A 21778-nucleotide genomic window follows, 5' to 3' on the forward strand; every position below is an offset into this window, starting at 1 on the left:
GCCCAAACCTCTCACAGATCACATCGCTCTTCCAGAGGCAACAATTTTACCACAGTCTAGCCGACACAGTGCATTTGTAGAAAACCGCACCACGATGCCGGTGAATCGTAACAAACTATTTAATTTGGTCCAGAGACATTCTTCTAAAAACTGTGTGGGCCGGTGAGGCTGTACTTGGAGCAGCAGGTAAACAATGGCGGAGTTGTTGGCAGGAGGCTACAATTTCCTGTCCTTCATTTTGTCCTCTTCCCTCTGCACACATCATCATCATCACCCTGCTTCTCCTCAGAAAACAGACAGTTAAACAGAGGGAGACAGACTGTTTGCTCAAGTTGAATCAATTAAAGTGCACACTGTGCTGAATAAGGATTTGTGGCCCTCATTAAAAATTCCATCTAGCATTGGTATGTCTCAGTAAACATTAATTACAATCAGGATCTCTGTGCTGAGCTGGGCTTTCAGAAGCTGGCGGAATAAAATCCCCCTTAAAAATATTCACAGTCCCCAGTTATGCACAATGTTTAAAAAGACAGTTTCCCTCAGGCCTTAGTCTGGAAACCATTTAGTCCCTGAAAAAAAAAAGAAAGGAAAACACTGCAAACTCGTTCCTCTTGTATCTCCATATTTAGTTCGACAACAGAATTAGAGTTGTAATTGAGCAGCAAGTGTTGACAGCGGTCTGACCTCAGGAGTGGTTTAGACAGCATATGTCTAAACCACTCCAGAGGGACCAGGCTGTTTATTTGTTCTTAATGAAGCCTGCAGTCACATTAATGGCAGACAACTTTAACAGATCTCCCTCCCACACAGAAGAGAACAACAAACAGCAGGCCGCTCGTTTCTGTCAGAGCTCGCTCTCACTCCATCGTGTCCTCGCTACATAACACACTGCCCTTCCTTTTTTGTGTTTGTCTTTGAAACAACTTGCCAGTTCATTAAGTACCACTACGCATTGTAATGCAGTGCAACACAACTGCCCTTTAATGAGTACTGCCTGTGTGAAACTTGCAATGATCACTCAAGGCAGGCTGTCTTTCTCCAGTTTGTCTCTTTCTTCTCTGGAAGCTCAGTGGATTATACCCTGGAGTTCACATTAGAGGACGACATCTGAGCTCAACTTTCACGTCTGTGGGACGGGAAGACGTTCTAACACTCCTCTCTGGTACCCGAAGTGGAGACAATCCATGTCGCCCGAGTCTGCACATTAACCAAGGGATTCATTTCCTCGACTGCAGACACCACCCCACAATGCACCTCTGCAGCGGTATTACGTGACTGTCAGTTTGGAGTCTTGCTTAGAAGGTGGTTAATTGGTTAAAAGCTATAGGCAAATGTTTACAAATGTAATGTTGAGTAGAAGAGCTAAGACTTGCACTTTGGTCTGGTATCAGTTCACAGAGACCTTAGCTGGGGAGGCTTTCTCCCTGATCTCATAGTCAAAGCCTCCAGAGGATCTCCAGTCTATTAGCTCCTTATCCCTCCCTTCTATAGCTCGGAATACTCTAACAGCATTAGCTGCTCTGAGAGCAGTAACACCACACTGTGTGATACCCTCTCGTGTCTCCAGAGTGTTGGAGCACCTCGCAGCAATGAGTTCACAGCTTGCAGGCATGCATGTTGGACATGCCCCAGATAGGAGCTCAGGGCACTGGGGCCTGACAATGATGGACGCTCCCCTGCTGGCCCTCCCAGACTCTCTCTGTCATGTCAGCAGCTCTCTAAAGCTAGAGCCCAGAGAGAGGTGTTGGGTTACACTGCCTGGGCTTCCCGCCGTGTGGAGGGTCTTGGACTGGAGCTGTTTTATTAGTGCTAGACTCCCAGGGGTGGCTGGGGAAGGGGAGTGGGAAGCTAAACAGAAATAAAGGCGGGGTTAGGTGAACGGGCCAATTATTCTGGCTGCGAGAGCATGATCTGTGAGATTCAGTGAGAACACCACAGCGTGCCGATATCCCATCGCAGTAACTCAAACCGCCGCTTTAACAAGCGGTGATTGAGCAAAAGGCCATAAGGAGGCTGGAGGCGGGGGAGAGTCGTTAAATCGCCCCTTTTAACATCTAGATTTGATGCCTGTCTCGTTTGGTTTATGAATTTTGTATTACAAGTTGTGAAGTCAAAGCAAGAGCAAACCTAAATATAAATAGCGTGTGTATATGCAGTGATGTCAGCGAGCGTGGTGTGCGCGCTTAACCCAGACATAAACCCCTGACTCCTCTTCGAAGATAGACTGTATGCGACTGTGATCCTCTGTGAAATTGTAGCAATCTGGGGGTAATTGGGCTTAGTAAGCCACTGAATGTTCTGACAGATGCAAGGCCATAGAAGAGCGGCTGCCAGACCACCGAGGACACACACACACACACACACACACACACACACACACACACACACACACACACACACACACACACACACACACACGTTTACAGTACAACCGAGTGCAAGAGAGAAAGGGAGGAGGAGGGTAACACAAGTGACAGAAAAGACTAGAAAGGGAAAGAAACTTGCTCTGTCCTGTCTCCTACCTTCGCTAGTATCCATCCGTACTCCATTCATACTCTGTCCGGTAGAGCCAACGTGCTCTGTCTCGTCTCTCTCGTCATAATGAAGCCATTTACTAACAGAGAGCTGCAGCGACGGCACTCTTCCACCCACAGTAGCTCTGATTACAGCTGCTCCTGTAATGGCTCCTAACTGGTTTCGCTCTCACCCTACGAGCATGTGGAGAATCTGCTGCTCCCGAGGCCTCAATGTTTGGAAACCTTGCTCTCCCTCTCCCAAAAAAAAAAAAACACCACCACCATCTTTTACGTGCACATGAGGATGTATCCGTGGGATCAGCAGGGTGTCCCATTTCCAGCTCGCCTTTAGAGAACAAATCTTTATATATCCCTCAGAGTGTGAGGTCAGCGTGGAGGGAACGTAATGGGAGAAGTGCTGGGTCAGGGACTCGACGACGGGCATGCTGGCACAGGTGACCACCAGAATGGGTTGGGTGCAAAGCCGGTCAAGGGGCCAGACTTCTCCTGCCGCGGACCTGTGCAGAGCATCCCTCAGGGGGGCACTGGTTGCCCGCGGCTGACAGATCCTCTGCGGGTTCGGCTGTCGTGCCCAGGCTCACTGAGGCTTTGAAATAACAGCAGCGGGTCGTGAGGATCCATCCAGTCCAAAGCAACTGGTGGCGCACACTGTCACAGTGGTGTAAAACTACACCGAGAGACAAGGCAGCTGTGGAGCGAGCCACAACCATTTGACCTCAAACATGTCACATGTACACAGGCCGGCTGATGGGACCTCTCACAGGGCCTGATAGATCTACTAGTGAGGACTAAGAAATGGTAGGTGTTCATTCTTTGTGTGTGTTGTTCCCTGGAGAGAGGCACAGAAGTCTCTGGTTGAGGATGTGAGACGCTTGCTGACATGTACTGTGGGCCTCTCAGCAGCCTCTACACTCGTCACCCCTGCCAGTTCAACATCATAGCAGTGTGCACGTTTGACCAATAACAAAGTACCACTGTGGATTCAGCCAGTGTGCTAAAGTGCTCACCAGGTTTTAGAGTGTGCGCATCTTCAGTGATTGTTCTCCCTATCTTCTAAATCATTTAAAAACAGGTCAGACTAAAACACATTGTGTGTATCCTTGAGTTCTAACAAACTGTACTGTATTACCCTCCTCATGAAAAAATAGCAAAAGCACTTTTTTTTTTTTAATGGATTTCAAATCAATCATTGTTTACATCCCTGTTTGCTACAGTAGCTTGCAGTTTTCATCTTTACTGCCCTCATGGGCCAATATATGTCGATCAGCAGAAAGGCATGAACCCAGCAGCAACCGAGGCCTCATAAAAACATTGCTCCATAGCCCTAGCAGTGATCAAAAACTCAGTCGCACAGGGTACCTTTAAGAGGTAGTATTTGCTACCTGAAGTAAAGTGTGTAGAGTGCTCACATCCTAAAAAAAGCTCTACAATACAAGTGTTGGGTCAAAAAAAATAAATGGATGGTTTGGCAAATGGATGTACCGTGCACCCTATAACCCTGTGTGTGAGGGGGTGTGTGGGAATAGGGTATTAACCTTGTTAAAAATCAATAAAACATATTTACAAAAACAAAAAAACATACTGAAGGCACAATTTGAGATCTTCGCTGTGAAATAACAAAGTTCTGTTAGATCAAAACATTGCTTTGTTAAATTGATATGCTGGGAGGTACAGTATCAGAACAGTGTGCAGATCCTGCGAAGTGCAGAAAACTGTTCTACAACTAGGGCTGGGCGATATGGACCAAAAGTCATATCCGATATATTTTGGCTGAATATCGATATACGATATATATCCCGATATTTTTTTCCGCAAAGTGAGAGCAAATGTTCAGTCAAAGCCAAAATCAAATATGACATGTCACAAGTAGTTTCATAGAAACAGTTGCAAAATCAAATAAATAATAAACCGGTTTCTTCACCTGGTTCATGATTAAATGCTCAGCTGTTCAAATAATAAAATGTAAACCTAAATACTGTATAACAGGAGTACCTTTATTGAAATCAAAGCTCCATATTTGTGATTCGTTCCAAAGGTCAATTAAGCTTTTGATATTAATATAATCTACTTTGTTCAAAATGTAAGGCCTCATGCCTGTAAGCCTAGGTTTATAGTCCCATTCTTCCACTTGATACTGCTTCCACTTAAGTAAACTAAAAGATGAACTATCGACTACAAAACAAAGAAACTAATTAATGTGTTAATACAAAGAATATTTATTATGATCGGTTCACAGATCTGAGTCCAAACGGAAACTTCACCCTTCTGAACTAAGAGTTTCTGCTTCAAGGTGAAGTTTAAAACAGACTGAAATGTCCAGGCTCATTCCTCCACTATTTATTTCTGTATGTATTTATCGTTACATGTCATTTTAACGGGCACTGAGCTCCAGATCCTGCAGCCGCAGAGCGGTCTCTGCTGCCCGCTGTAGCTTCTCTCCGTCCGCCTGCCGCCGGCAAACTTATTGGAACTTTCCGCCCGATATCGACATACAGGTCGTCCTGGACTACGTGTAAGATCCTACCGATCACCACTCTGTCTTTGGCTGGTCCGATCTGGATCAGCGGGGACCGGCGCAGCAGCGAGGCAAAGCTGTGTTTTTCCCGGGGGAAGAGACGCTGCGGCCGGCCACGGAGCTCTCTGCCTCCCGCTGCCGCCGGAGCTCAGATTGCTGGTCGAAGGCGGCATACATAAATCATAAAACACATTGTCACCTGTTAAATGTTATTCATTGCTGTTTGTTCTTTTCATTTCCTCTATCGAACATAATTAAGCAGTACAAAAGTCCGGCATCTTTAGCGTTGATCTGAATGCTTCGGACCCCTGTTCCAAGATGGCGGCGGTTTTGACGTATGTTTAGAACCTCAAGACGACATCTGTGTATATATCTATGGGAGCAAGGATCACATTTGAACTATATCGATATATGCGATATGGTCTAATTCCATATCTCATTTAAAAATATATCGATATATTTTTTATATCGATATATCGCCCAGCCCTATCTACAACTTGTTTATAATTGGAAATCCCTCATCCTCGCATCATTCTATGTGCAGACATTTACAGCTGAAAGCCATTGCAGACCACAACTCGAGGCATAAACTGTCATTGACTCCCACTCGAAAATAAAAGCGCTTAGTATGCTTCGTTGCCATTACGCAGCCCAACTGCTTTGATATGCATTTCTGCTCCAGGCTGGACAATAGAACTGTGTCTGTCTCTTTCTTATTTTTGTGTTGGTGACTAGCCAATCTCGGCCTATCCTTCAATAAGACAAGGTGCTTTTGAAATTCAAGCAGAATTAGGCAACGAGCAAAATGCTTTGACTAGAGGTTGGTATGTGATGGGAATTCTAAGATAATGCTGTTATGATCCACCATTGACTTGCGCTCCTGGCCTAAACACAGCTTCATATCCTGCAGTATCACCCAACGGGTGCAATGCACAGGCACCTTTTCAGCACAGTGTCGGAACAATGTTAATTAAACTATCGCGTCAAATCACTAACCCAGAGCAAAAAAAGGAATGAGTCCGAAAACAACCATCACAGAATATCAGAATACTAAAAGTTCAGCACAACTTAAGCATGTCACAACAGACTGGCTGGCACTGCAACATGTGTTTCTTGTCAGTCACTGTGGCAGCTCAGAGGAACAATAGACAAACGCCTGTTGAGCCAACAAACTTCAAACACAGACATGCTTAAATCTCAATTACAGTCACATGCTCATAAAAACCCACACCCACTCATAAACACCTCCTCTCACTCTTTTTCTCTCACTCACTCACTCTCACACACACACACACATACACACACTCTACCAGTCAACAGGTCCAACGCGACTCTGGTTGAGGCTCATTGTACTGCAGCTCTACCGTATGTCCGCTGCCTGGATGTTTTCTAGTGTTGTCCTGTCCTCCATGAAGCCCTGTCAGCCTGTCAGCTAAGCCCAACGGACTGTACCAAACCAGCCCACGGGGATGGGGGGTGTTTGGTTAATTGTACAGCTGGCTCCTCTGAGGTGATAGACAGCCTTGGCTCTATCCTTCTTTGTTTTGAGACTCTCCAATTGCATCAATGGGTGTTGATGCTCTGCTCACCCATTCTAGTGCAGAAAAAGCCCTCTTTCTTTCTTTCTCTCTCACTCCTGCTCTCCTCCCACCCTCCCCCCCCCCCTCTCTCTTCAGCCAGGAGGCAGAGTATGAGAGTAACTGGCTTGCAGCAATAAGGAGAGTGACAGCTCGAGCTGACACGCTGACACCACCATGATTTCACCGGGGAGAGAGGCATGGAGGGCTGGAAAGAGAAATCTGTCCCCAGAGAGTCATCAGTCTTGGCCTCTTTCACTCGCTTTCAAATGGGGCCAACTGGTTTTACACACATACACGGCTGCTTGCAAGGATCAAATTCAATACAGCCTACCCCAAGTGTTCAAGCGGTAAAAGAAAAACTCATTCCAGAAGGGAAAGAATGCATGGATCAAATGTCTGAAAATCTGGTGAAGTATCAATTTGCATGTAGCCTTTTCTCTTCTTAAATCTTCTCCGGCATTACAGGAGCGGCCGACGCGTCTACGTGCATGTGAGTGCGAGCGTGTCAAGTGCCGTCTCATTACCCCCTTACTCAGGTTTCATTGCAGTCGGATTAGCGGGACACCCGGGGCAGAAACGAAGCTGTTAATGGCCGTCTCTCCTCTCCTATCCACTTGTACTCCCCCTCCCCCCTTCCCTCTAGCCTGGAAATGCTGTGTGGTCTGTTGATGTTGTGGTAAACCTAGCCATCGCTCACAAAAGGGGAAGCGGGTAGATGCAACCAGGGCTAAATTCTCACCCTCTTATCTTTGCTCACACCCCTCTTTTTCAGGAAACCTCAGTGCAACCACATCAACATGCTTTTCAAAATAACCCCACATATTAGCTGAGAGCTGTTGGCAAGCTTCAGGGTGATGAGCTATGGCTGTGGGGCTGCAATAATTGGCGGGTTAGTGTAGGGGAGGCTGGTTGGGATTTGAGCTGTTTATTTGAACTGCCCCGTCGTCCAAACAGTCAGCTGCCTCTCTGCTCCCTCGTCAAGCCTCGGAGCTTAAGCTGGGATTGTGTCGTTGGTGGGAGAGAACAACTTGATATCCCCCTTTGGGCATCGGCCGCCCTGAGCTTGGGTTACTTTAAGGGAACAATGCGGCCTCTGTGCGTGGCCTCCTACTCGGCGAAGACGGGGGCTCAGACAGGCTCGCTAGTGTCAGGCATGGCCAGGGGGTTCATACATCACATCACCACACTGAACACTAACTGAGCGTAGGGTTTAGGGAAAAAGCTTCCAAACACGGCTTCCCAGCTTTGAGCCTCTAAATGGCCCAGCAGAGCCCCCGTCTCAGCAAGCTAAGAGCTAAACCAGACGTTTGCTCTTGGCTTGAAAGGCCTGAAAAGCAATCCCTTCTGAGATTTTGGTTTTTGTACAACAGTGTTTACAGTAAAACCTGACACATGGAATAAAGAGGGGATGCTGGAACCCCGAAATCAAACAGCCCCCTCCAGGAGCAGCTTAATCTGTAACAGATGGTGACAGTCCGATGGACGTTGATGGGTTTGGGCAGCCTTCTAAGAACGGTGGCCAAAAGCCAGAGATGATGCACCAAAGAATAGAGATAAAATGGAACATTATGTTACACTTTGTTTATATCAAATGCACATGTTTTCAAATCTCTTTTCCAGGATATAACTTTACACACGGGTGCACATCATGAGGACAATCATGTCCTCTCCACCTGCTCTACTCAAAAGTCTCAACCTAGCTTGAGATCACACCTAACACCAGGGGGCGATGTTACACTAAAGGTCGGCCCCATCACATCTTCCCAGCACTCCTAGTCGTAGTCAGTAGCCTGTGGAAATGGGCTGAGACAAACGAAAGCCAGGCAATGTGTGTGCAGAGCAAGAACACATGCAAGGGATCTGAAAACGTCTGCTAACAAACCAGGATCCTGCTCTATAGTCCTCTCTAATCTGCCCTGCGGCTCATCAGAGCTTTTTTTTTCTGCCCTGCATATTTATGAGGCTCAGAGAAGGTGAGAGGGTAAAAAAAGATAACCTCTTTTCTTGTGGGAGCAATTAAAGCCTTGCTATCATTAATCCTGCTCAGAGTCCTCATGCTCTGTCTCGGCTTTTTGTGTTTACACTTTCATTTCCACAGTAGTGACCCTCGTATGGCACTGCACTAGTGGAGACAGAAACAGACTCCTTTTCCCAACCTTTTCCCTTTTAAAAAAAAAAAAAAACACCGCAGCTTTAAGACGGCAGACACAAAGTTAATCCTTGTACAGGATTCCTACACTAACAGTTGAAGATTACACATCTTACAGCATTGGTCATTTATTTGATGCAGGAAAAACATAAACCTTAAACATGATGGCAACGCCTTGCCGTGTCTGTAGAATCCAAAAATTATTTAATGCTTAACATCGAAACATCGGTGGCCTTCTGGCATTGGTGGCCTTCTGGCATTGGTTTATCCAATAAACTCTCCATGACCATATAATCCCAAATGGGTGGTGCTATAAACTTTGCTCATCAGGGGTATTTATTATTATTTTTCAAAGACAGACCAAATCCTACTTCATGCTGCTCAAAGCAACACCAACACCTCAGGGTGAATCGTTTCCCAGTGAACAGTTACATCTTATCTGCTGTGTTAATCCCATCTCCTTTTTAGTGCATGTGTCTGCAAAGCTGCAATGCTGCATTTCTGGGACACAGGCCCTCAAGTTATTCACCAGGACCAAAATTCATTTGCTACAATGATGATTTGGAGAGGCGGCGAGGTGGAAATGACTGGAGGAGGGGACCTTGAGAAGGGGAAAGGCAGAGATAGAAGAGTAGATGGTTCCAGACCAGCACTCCTGCTGTTATGCATGCACACGTGTGCTCACACACTAATGTGCACATACACCTCTAAGCCACCATAAGGCCGCATACAGTGGTCTGCTCTCTCTCCCTCTTTGGCAATGTCACCTCTACCACAGGGACCAAAGACTGACACAGGCATAATTGGCCTGAACACACCAACAGTGCACTGGGAATGGCTGGGTCTTGATAAGTGGTGTGTGTGTGTGTGTGTGTGTGTTCGGCTGGTTTTTTGACCCCGTTAATGCTGCAAAGTTGGCAGGAGAGTGGCTGTTGTCACTTTGGATCAGTGGATGCTGGTGAAGGACCTCTCCTGGGAAGAGACTGGTGCTTTCAACACCTCCATCCACTTCCACTGGTCCATCGTCAACATATGTCAAGGGCATGGTGACAGTAAAACACCTAAAAAAAATGCATCATGCTTGCTTTCAAAAATACTTGTGTTTATCTGTTTGCCTACAGGACCTGCAGCTTTGTCACAACCATACATTTTAAAATAAAACTGCATGTAGTACAAGCCAAAACATCTAACAACATTTTAATCAGCAAAGACAAAGAAATATTGTGTCTTTATCATTATAATCCTCAATATTGTCTTGGTAGCCAAGTCAGATTTCTGAATAAACTGAGCATGCTTACATAAATCCTTCTACTTTACCTAGAACAACAAAAAAATATGCCACAGAGCGTTCCATAGAGACCTGAGAGAAACAGACATGTACAGTATACAGTTGCTCGCCATTCAACCCTGACTGGCTGCTAAACCGCCACATATCTCAGTGTGGCAGACGCAAGGGGGCCAGCAGGAAAACTAAGACCTTTCACTTTGATCTCTGGAGTGCAGCCCATTTAAATGTTTGTGTTTGAGATGTAGACCTTTAATTTTGGCCTGATGGGTTCCAGGCTCTTTGGGTTTAGCGTGGCATGTCGGATATCGGAGTGTTTACACAGTCTCCCTCCAGCTCTCCTGGTGCTGAAATAAGTGCATTAAGATGGATGGATTTACTTAGTCTCTAACCTCGCGACTCGGGGAACAAACTCTAAATGACCTCTTTGTGTTGCTGGAGTGGAGTGCAGGAGACTGGCCCACACTGCTGTATGTGTGTGCACCAACAGACCCATTCACAACATGTCCTTAAAAGTGATCCTCAATCAACAAGCTTCTGCCAAGTGGGCACCAACTAGACCCGTGGTCTCACATTCAGCATTTACGTGACTGAGGTATCTGCCAGATATTCCAGAATAGGACCTGGTTGCATATGCTATGACTGTAACAGATGACGGAGGAGAAAAAGACAACACCAATTGTGGTAAAAAAATAAAAATATTAATCAGTATACACGGTGGTCTGATTGTGCTCTTTCTTGGCTACAAACCTGACTGACAAATCTCTTTGTCACAGAATCACTTAGTAGAGTCTATTTGTTAGGCTAAAACTAAACAAAGAAGTCTGGAAGACCAACCCTTTGCAGCTTAGACCAAGAGTAATGGGATCAATACGTTGAAATGTGATGATTTTGAAATATGTACAGTTGGAAATGTTGCCATATTTCTCTGCCTGCGGGCAGACAGTAAATGTGAGCTGTAGACATGGGGGCTGGGCCGTTGTTTGCCACAGCGAGGCAGTAAATCAGCCAGGGCTATCCTTGATTTGTTAACCTTTGTTTGGCTGTGTCAGCAGATGAGGCATGGCTTGAGCGGCCCCTTTCATGCTCATGAAATACAGCCTCTCTCTCTGTGGTTACAGCCATGGAGAGGAAGAGCGCGGGGGGGGGCCTCTATGCAGCACAGGATATTGAGCTTCCTTTACCCCTTAGAGAAACATTAGATGCTCCTAGCAGGGGATGAGTAACCAACAGAAGCAAAGACCACTGGGGGAACGCCTGGAGTCTGCTTCAGTGATCCATCATTCAGACTCAAATCCTTCAGATCCCTGTCTTATTTCTAAAAACATGCAGGGTTATTAAATATCAAAAGAGCATTTTGATTTGAATTAAAGCTTGTGTTTGAGCCAAAACAACACTGCATTATTCCAGCAGTTGTGTCTGGAGGGAGCAGGCAACGACCTCTCTGTGGCCTCCCGGCTCCTGGCGGGGAAAAAAGAGACCGTCCTTGACTGCACCAGTTCATCAGGCCAATGGTAGTCAGGTCATCTTTCCACTGCGCATAAGGTCAAGTTCCACAGCCCGCCCTGATTCCCTGACACACCCACACAGACGGCCGAGGTCAGCACAGGGGCAGCGCAGGGAGCTTGGGGCAGAAACCAACACTGGTGCTGTGAAAGGCCAACCTTCTCTTTCCAGTCCGCTGAATGAGTTAGGGAGCTGCCTGGGTGATTTGTGCCGTGATTGTTGCTTTCTATATCACTTGAGATTACAGCAGGTGGCGGTCCACAGCCTGGAAGTACACACAGCTCCATCACCAGTCCACCTCTCAGGAAACATAGAGAGAATGAGGCGGAGAGAAAAACAAGCTCTCAGCTCCCTCCCACACAGCAGTAATACACTCACAGGCAATTTCGCTGCCAGCGGAGCTCTCTATGACAATCCGGGGAGCTCTTCAACTCTGATATCTGCCACAAAAGTTCACCTCCGCTTTTCTCTTTACACTATTTTTTTTTAACAATGCCATCAGCACTGCCAATTACACCTTCCGCATCGCACATTATTCTCTCCCCTGGTGACAGACGCACTCAAGCCCAACACACTTCACAGGCGGCGCTCTTCACGCTGGCGCCAGCCCCGGGTCTCGCTGTAGCACCGCTTCATTTTCACATTAACTCCAGTAAAGCATGGTGAAATCAGTGTTGTGCAAGGGGGGTGGGGGGGGGTTGAGAATCACTACACTGTGCACCTCAATTCACCCCTGCACTGAACATCGTAGACACAGCTGCAGGAGATGTCTCACGAGGGACTAGCTTATCCAATATATCTACCAAATGAAAATCTACAGCGCTCATTCGCTACACCCTGAAACTGAAAAATGTGACTTTGATAATGTGCAATTAAAAATGCTTAAAGATTGTAGCATTACTTATTCCATTGTCTAGTTTTTGCAGTTTTAGTCCAAAACATCTTTTCTATTCTAAATAGATTCCACACACCAGACTCCACAGTTCACCGATTAGAACATTTTCAAGCCTACTCTTGATAAATGCCACTGCGGAGCTTTTTAAATGTCATCCAGCATTATCCTAATCTTCGCTCAACAAACAATGCGCAGTGAGCTTAGTCTCTGCTCTCCAATGACTGCGCTCTGTCCCCGGGACAGCTTGTGGATTGACAATATCATAAAGGATGGGAATGTACCCGGGTGACAAGACATTACCGCCCTGGGACACAGCTTTAATCATTTGATAGATCTGTCTGCGGGCCTTTGTGGTGACACGGTTTGTCATCCTCAGTATCTGCGCAGCCCAGCACTACAATCCACTCCCTGGACAGCAGTCACAGCCTTAATAAGGCTTGGTTACCGATTTCTACCTGCGGCGCCTTGGAAACAGCTAACTTTATTTCACTGGTGGCAAATAGACTACACCACGTCTTTTTTTTGACTGGTGCTTACTCTCCTGCAGAGCAAATGAATCAGGTTAGCTGGCTGACACCTGCAGGCACATTGACAAGCGCGGTAATTAGAGCTAACATTTAATGACTCTTAGTTAATGGAATCCATTCCTGGCTAAACTGAACCCAGAGTGAGCAGGAAGGAGGGAGAAAAACAGCAGTGAGTGATGCTGACTTCAAGCTCCACATTAGACAACTATGCAGAGTTGACACCGACGGCCCCGAGGTGAAGCCGACACAAGAGGGGAAGAAAACAAATCAACGTCTGATAACACAAAAGCCACATTCTCATCAGATGGATTTTCTTTTTAAAATGCAGTGTAGGCCTTGGGCGGAAAGGAGAAAAAAAAACATCATGGCTCTTGAGCATGAAAAAAAATACACTGTAATTACTGAGTAGGTGAGAAGGCTGTGAGATTAAAAGATGAGGGACCAGCACTAAGTCTTCAAAGAGACCTGAGGTTGCCCTGGGCTTGTTTCTAGTCTTGCTGCAGAGAATAAAAGCCAACAGTCAGTCATTACCAAAGCTACACATCAGCAGCTGAATTACAATGGCCTTCTCATACCTTGGCTTAAGGTATATTCATGTGTCTAACTTTTCTCCCAATCAGCCACAATGTTATTAATAATAATAATAACAGAGTCTGAATTAGGTTTTTGGCTCATCTACCAAGAATAATATACTTTCTGTCATAGAAATATCAAGCTGTTTGGTATATTCTTATGCAAACAATAAAGCCTGATTTATTCTTCAAAAACCTGTCTTTTCCCAGCATTTGATATTTGGCATGTTTACGACATTTTTCTGAATCGTGAGTAAAGCTGTATTCTTATGCCACTGTCTTTAGATTTCAACACCTGCAAACTATCGATTAACACGTGCAAGTTGCTCTAATTTCACTGATGTGGACAGCAGCCATTGCTACATAAACTAGCTGTTGCTTTGTTTGGGAGCTGTTTTTGCTATCATGGCCTGCCGAGGCTTTCTCAGCCTCAGGCTGAACCCTACAGCCCAAAGAGCACTTTATGTGTATCAACAAGAAAGCGCGTGCACAGTCAAACAAACGGAGTCTTTTTGCATATGCCTTTTGGCAAATATTGACACTCCTCGTCCCATAAACGAGCCTCTCTCCGCTTATCTGTTGGCGCCGTTGCTTGTACTGGGGTTTGGTTGCATTGGAGTAATGGTAAACCCCTCCAACAAAAACCCACCCGACTCTTTGAATCTCAACAACACTCTCCATTAAAATACCAGTGGTCCCGGTTCCCCCTGCACCTGGATTCTTTTACTGGCCTTTAGCAATAGCGGCAAGCATTAGCATATGGCAGAAGAAGAGGAGGGGACAGAGATGGTAAAAGGAAAGAAAAGAGGGGCTATTTAAATGGGAATAGGGGCCAATAGAGTGGACTATCATGCAGCAGAGAGAAAGCGTATTTTGTGTACTGTTTCCCCAGTCAGGTCCTTTCATAGAGGGCGAGAGAGGGGGGGCCCTCTGTTGATTTAGGCTGCACAAAGGGGGCCTTAATCCTTTCAAGGGAACCAAATCAGTCCACAGAGAAGCACGTTCAAAAGGAAACCTCCCTGTCAAGCATGGCCATTGAGCCCTCCCAATGGACGCCACAAATCAAGCCCTGGAGGGAATCAAAGGCCAGAATGTGGGAAATGTGTTTGGAGGTCTGTGTGGCGGAGAGTGCAGGGCTACGAGAGAGAGAGAGAGAGGGGTGGGGGGACCTATCATCAGCAATAGTCCCTGTTCCTGCCTGGGCCCTGAAGGGATCATAACCCTCGTCTACGAGCCTCCGTCCTGCCCTGCATGGTAACTCACCCCCATTACAGAGGAATGTCCATTCACGCGGGGCACCTCCATTATCCCCGAGCCAGAGAAAATGGGGCTGCTTTTAACAGCAAATTAGTGACTTGATAATGAGGTCACATGTGGTGTTGGCACACTGAGGCCATAAACAGATGCCTCTCCTGCACTTACTTCAGTCCCTGCAGCATTAGTACATCCTCCTCCTCCTCTGACTGCAGCACAAGCCCTGGTGCATCTCAGCACATTTGCAACAAAGTGTCACCAAAACATCTTACATATATGAAACGACAACAACCTAAATAACCTTTTGAGTTTGCACACTTTAATGATTCCATCTCATGAAACACTGGCAGAGAGATTTTCACGTCTGCTTGTCGAGATATATATATATATATATATATATATATATATATATATATATATATATATATATATATATATTTCATACTGTGCACCTTGGTTAAATTGAATCAGCTTTGTGGGTGTGATGTGTTATTGCTGTTGCATTATCTTAAACCACCGTACATAAACATGACAACCGCCACACTGGGACAATGCATACCAGTTTGAACATGGTATTGACATTTCAGCACGGTAAAACAAAAAAATGTCTGTACCTTTAACTGCAGCTGTGCTGAAAAATTTCTCTGAGCTGGCATCGGAGACCTGGAAAAGAGGAGATTGGAATTAAAAATATAACACAGTACTATATAATTTTCCACCAGAATGTCCAAACCCGCTGCTAGATAGCACGTCTGGGGACAGTGCAGCGCAACGACTGCTGACTGAGAGGATAGTATTAGGTTATGGTAAATAATTATTACACTTACGTCACCAAACTTTCCTTTTATGGGGTAAACCTTAATCCTGAATTCACCTCTGTGAGATGTATGATGTGGTTTAAATATAGGCTATATCTAATGATTTGTACTTGATCTGTGCTCCCAATTTTAACAATCTTCAAGATCAAAATGTAATTCATTTTAAGCCAAGACATATCCAGTGTCGGTATCCTGTCATGGCCAAAATGATAGCTATCATTTTTTGGGTAACCTGAGCATCATGATCAAACCCGGTCTGAAACTAAACAAGCGGCTCTTCATATTCCCGCCACTTGGGGGCACTGTTGCTCCGTGACAACACCGCTCCATCCTCTCTGCACAGCACCAACGGCATCACTCATAGGTGCCGTGATGATGGGATTTAAACATGAATAACAAAAGTCTTTTATAGGTGAAAATACTGAGTCGCAGATTAAATATATTTCACGACATTTAGGTGAAAGATTAATGTATTTCAAAGTGACGAAAGAAACAGGACAATACCCGCTGAGCTGCACATGACAGGTTTCTCTGAATACATTTTTTTATTTTTTTATGCTAAATTCGGAACAACAAAAAATGTGGTTAATGGGTAGCAGGGTTCCATTTCCTTGTGATTTAATAACCTTATAGGCGTCTAGTAACAGCTTAAGTATGCGGCTCATGGCTGTTATCCCGACGTCTGTCTGTTATTAAGGCTGCGGAAGACGCGAAGTATTGTAATAACAAAAATACAACTTGAAAAAGAAAAAGTGCTAATGAACATTTAAATGCATGTTGTTTTATTGTTAGATAAGCCACCTTGTCATGAAGCAGGGATTCACTCACTAATGCAACACTGACAGCATGTAAACAATGAAACTGCAGAATAAATGACAGCATAAGAGAGGTGGAACGGAAATGGTTATCATTCTGAAAATTCCACTCAGACCATTCTGCTCACGATCACACAAAAATATGAATATTATAAGCGCCTCAGAGCCGGCGCGCATACCTTAGATGTGGCAAGGTTAGCAAGAAGGCAAATAAGTCGGGATATTACTTTCTCAGTCTGGTAAATATGGCCGCGTCTCACATTCTGCTTTTCAAACAATATAATCCACACAAGAGGCGGCGAAGTCTACTCCCTTCAAATTGAGGACAGCCATGCGGAGAGAGAAGAAACCTTTCCAAGAAAAAGACAAAAAATCCAAAGCCGACCACAAAGCTACTGCGCCTTTTGGACAAAGGGAACCATGTGTCTCGCCACGGAGAGCTTCTGCAACAGCACTGAGGCGGCGAGAGAGAGAGAGAGAGAAAAAAAATCCCCTGATCCACCTTTCTTTCCTTCCTCGGGACACAATGTGATTTTATGCACGAATATTCTCCTGTCGGAAATATCCGTCAGAGGTAACCAACAGGATCCGGGAGGTTTTGTGTGTCGGTGCGCAGGGAGAGAGAGGGGCTGCGTCCGACGGAGCGAACCAATCCAACAAAGCGCACGGCCAGTTCCCTCTGTAGAGACAGAGACGGAGCCAAATCACACAGGCAGTGAGCAAAACTTCACAAGGTATAAGCCCGCTGTCGATGTGTGTTCAGCTGCAGAGCCTGTCTTCCCTGCTCTCTGAAGAATCCCGGGTCGTGGGCACACAAGAGCCTCTCCCCATCCGCTACCAAGCACCAGACAAACTCCCATTCATCCAGCGACTGGCTGCCTGAGTGCTGCTGCTGCTGCTGGCTTCACGGTCGGGTCCTCCCACTTCCTGATTTCCAGGCGGACTTGGATATAACCTCAGTCGAGCTCCTTCAGAAGACAAACACACGCATGTCTTTTGGGGTTCTGGACAGCTTGGAGCTCGGTTGCAGAGGCGCACATCTGCGCTTTTACCTTTTGCGTAAATGGCGCGCAAAAGGAGAGACAGCAGCGCACCAGGCCAGATAAGAGGGAGAGGAAGGAAGAGAGTGAGAGATAGAGAGAGAGAGAGAGCAGAGAAATGAGGGAGGGAGGGAGGGGAGAGCGGAGGCAGAAAGATATTCTGTCTTCCACTCTGTACTGAGTGAGATGATGTCAGCCCCTAATGAATTCCCCAGTAGGGTGCTGCTTCTATGAGGGGAGGAAAAACAAAACGCTCCTCTATGAGCAGCATGCTCCCCTTTGCAGCCCACAGGCTGGTCTTCCTGTTGGATCAACTCCCACTGCACTGGCCTGAAGGGAGGTCAGCTGGTAATATAAAAAGCACTTTGGGTCATTCAGCCTTCAATTTGAGCTTTGAGCTCTCTGTGGCCCACCCTGACAGACCTTACAAGCCACTTCCACTGACCACTGCAGACATAAATCATGACTACCATGTCTATAATTTTGTGATCACTTCACCAAAAAACTTTTTTCTTAGTTTGCCCACCCAGGGTCACAAAAAAACAGCTGTCAGGAGCTGGCAGGGCTCAGCGTCTTGCTCTAAGGGTCCTACTGGTTGTTTCCCAGTATTAATGCCATAGAGTGTGTATTTAAAAGGGATCACACAGATTTAAGGTGGAACACTATCCTGTTAAGATTCACACTGCAGGCCTGAAAGTAACATTAACCCGAGAAGCAACAGCGCTCATCGTTCTTTGCCTCGATCTCTCATATTGGGCGAATCCTGATCCAATGCTGGACATTCCTGGAAAATCCTCTCAATAGTACAAACCCATGCATCGTTTGTCTAATGAGCATTAACCCACTGGCTGGGAGGTCAATGGATGTACAATGAAAAGTCTTTCCTTGACAGTTCAGCCCAAGCAACCACAGAGCAGGAAACAGACTTAGCTCATAGCTAATCCTTCCCTCGGTAACAAGAGAGACCGAGGGTCCATTGGCGGGCTGGGACCGGCCATACAAACACAAAGTCATGGGAAATGGGATATACAGTCGCCTGTGAGTTGTAAAACAAATCCTCACACATCAACACAACAGCACTTTCCTCCAAACTGCAGTCAGACACTCAGGCTGGTTAAACTGACAAGTTAACATTTGGCGGGAAATGATTCATCTACATCAAGCTACAATGGGCTTGGCATAGCTGTTCGTGGACACACTGATGACATACAGAACAAAAAATGTGAAGTACCATCAGGGGGGTGGGAGGGATTGGCCTCAGGTGGCCGGTAAGTCCAGCAGCCACTTGGTTCAGTTACAGAGGATAAAGGCTGTGGTCACAAAGGGCCTGGGAGAAAGAGCAGCCTGCATCAGCATGTGTTCATCAAGTTAGATGTTCCTGCTATGCACCCTTGTATGTTTCACAGATGTATGGTATGCATTGTGCATCGAACAACTTCAACTCATAAAGTACTTAACCTCTGGCTTACCGTTGCTCATAGGCTGTGGGAAAACCTCTCTGATAACTACATTATGTAGAGTACCACGGTTCATGCAACAGAAACGCAGTAAATCATGTCTAAAATTAGTTGCAAATGTACCAACTGTGGGTACATGTAATTAGATCAAAGGGATTCTTATATTTGAAGCGGTGATTGTGATGAAACATTAAGAGCTTGTCGTGGTTCGGCTTCAAAAGCATGACATGGCTGGCTTCAAGATACTGTATGTATTTATACGACTGCCGGCGACAGAAAATGGCTACCAGTCGTTTTCAGGGGCCTGTGCAAGAGCAGCTATGAACGAGCCGCTGTTCTCCATTTTAAATGGTCATTATCAGATTTGAGAGAACCACAAGTCTGGGATTACAGCCACACTGCCAAACAATCGGCGTCCGGATCTCTCACGTCACATTATTTTTAATTCAAATGAACTGATGACAGAGATGAACTCATAAAAAAAGAGAGAACTCTGCGCAGCTTCTCGTGGAAAAACATCGTCTGTGCAAGAGAATGAAGCATCAAGATCAAACACCATGTCTTGATGTGTGCTATGTAGCTCAGTAATTGCTGTCTGGGCACGTAAATCAGTCTATAGACCATCAGCCTCACACTGACATTTTGTCATCTTTTATTCCTTTTTTTGGACGCTGATTCTCCACTTCAAAGAAACCAGAGGCATGTTTGTCTCTCCCCACACAGCCATGGTTTAATTTTACAGGAACTCTCTCCTCGATTACAATCACAGGGGACCAGCTCGCTTTTATGAGCCTTCCTGCCATTATGCCAAATCTAGCCTCGTTTAAAATATTACTGGTAAGTGTAACATGAGTAGTGGCAATGTAATATGTTAAAAGCTCTTATTACGTTTGCCTGTTGACTCAGAGCACTGTCTTTGCTTTACGGAGGCTAAAAAAAGTCTCTTGATTCAAACAAGGATAGGATGCAGAGGCCAGGAAATGGAAAGGGAATGTTCTGAATGACACTGAACAGTGTCGTCATAAGTGGTGAACAGCAGTCATCTCAGGTGGGTGAGTATTTCAGAAACAGTTTCACCTTAGTAACATCTTTGTGAGAATGAAATACTGTAACTCCGGCGCCAGACAAAGCACTACAGGGTACTGAGGGGAACATGGATGTGTGTACCAAACATCATGGTGAATCACCCTCTAATTGTTGAGACTTTTCTCTCAAAACCACAAATATGAACCTCATGGTGGTGATAGGGGAACCATCAGGGGGTCACCAAAATCATTGTGATTCATCTTCTGGGGACCACGAATATCTGTATTAAATGTCATAGCAATCCATTCAATAGCTGTGGAGACATTTCACTAAAAATATAAATTGTCAACCTCATGGTAGTGCCAGACAAAATTCAATACGTGTTGAGATATTACAGTCTGGACCAAAAGTGGGAGACCGACTGATCGACAAACCGAAATTGCCACACCGCTGGTGTTGCTTAGAATGAGTTAGACATTTAAAAACAAGCTGTCAAAAAACCCATTTTCCATATTGGCTTAGTAAAAATACTAGGAATTTACAGATACATCCAAAGTCTTATAAAATGTCTCCTCTCATTCATATTATATTACTTTTCCATATGGTTATACACCAGACACATAATTTGATCTAACACCTTAAAGACTTATATAATATGGTTACATAATGGCCACTTAACAATACATATTTGATAAATTTTTAAGTTTCATGTGGGAATTTTAGCACAGGTACACCGTAAACATAATAACTGGCAGCATATCCCAGGCAGGCAAACAGTAAAAGATCATGTTTCATTATGTTTCAGTGGAAATTTACACACAATAATCGGACTATTGGAATTCACAAAATAATGCTTATGTAATCTATGTAAAACAGGTTTATTTCCTTTGAACTGTGTGCAGTACTGCACACAGTTCAAAGGAAATAAACCTGTTTTACATAGATTTAAAAAATAAATAAATCCCAGTCTTCTCAGAGGAGGGGTTGGGATTAGATGACACCCTCCTTGTTGCTGAAAATGTGCAAAATGTTGCAGTGCAATCTAAGAACTGTGAAATATTTGTAATTGCACACACATAAACCCACACGCATGGAAATGCCAACTTCTCCTCTTCTCAGAGCCTTTCGAGGGCGGAGTGAGGATGTTTTTTGAAATTATTTTATTTTATTTTTTTACAGTCATTACATCCGACCTTATCTCTCAGAGCCTACACTGGGTTGTCAATGACAAATGGCTCTAATCTCTACCCCCTCCTGACGAGCAGCACTGACAGGCCCTTTCTTCCCAATTCCTCAGACACGTAGCCAGACATAAATTAATCTGTCACTCATTGCTAGTATTAATGTGGGGATGACACATGGCTGTGCATGCAAACACACACAAACTTACACACACACACACACACACACACACACACACACACACACACACACACACACACACACACACACACAGACAAAGACAAATGTACCCAGCATTAAAAACCGTTATACAAACTGGGACACCATAGCATGCCAAAAGTGGAAAAAGCCTTTGGAAAAGCTGACAGTGTTTTCTCTTAAACGGCATCAATCAAATATCCTGACAGAGAATGAGAGATTTAAGGACTTGAGAATTTCCATCAGCAATGCCACAGACATGCTTTTCAATATTAATCCTGTAAATAACAATGGCAAACATTCACCCAGTGCTTAGCACACAGGACCTGATTGGCATTCTGGGAACATTTCGGAAGATTGACGGACGCAGGGATGAAAGCGTCTATCTGATCCGATGACGATACCTCTAAAAGCAGATCCTT

At 45.2% G+C, this 21778-nt stretch overlaps 1 protein-coding gene across 1 annotated transcript in view; it reads right to left on the reverse strand.

Moving 5' to 3' along the window:
* Window positions 1-21778, reverse strand: part of auts2a (activator of transcription and developmental regulator AUTS2 a) — a 352564-nt gene that overhangs the window by 31891 nt on the left and 298895 nt on the right. The window contains exon 6 of the mRNA XM_028594839.1: window positions 15435-15483. Coding sequence (XP_028450640.1) covers window positions 15435-15483 — 49 coding nt within the window. The remainder of the gene's footprint in view (window positions 1-15434; window positions 15484-21778) is intronic.

Source organism: Perca flavescens, chromosome 13 (assembly GCF_004354835.1).
Source record: "Perca flavescens isolate YP-PL-M2 chromosome 13, PFLA_1.0, whole genome shotgun sequence".
In the NCBI taxonomy this organism is placed as follows: Eukaryota; Metazoa; Chordata; class Actinopteri; order Perciformes; family Percidae; genus Perca; species Perca flavescens.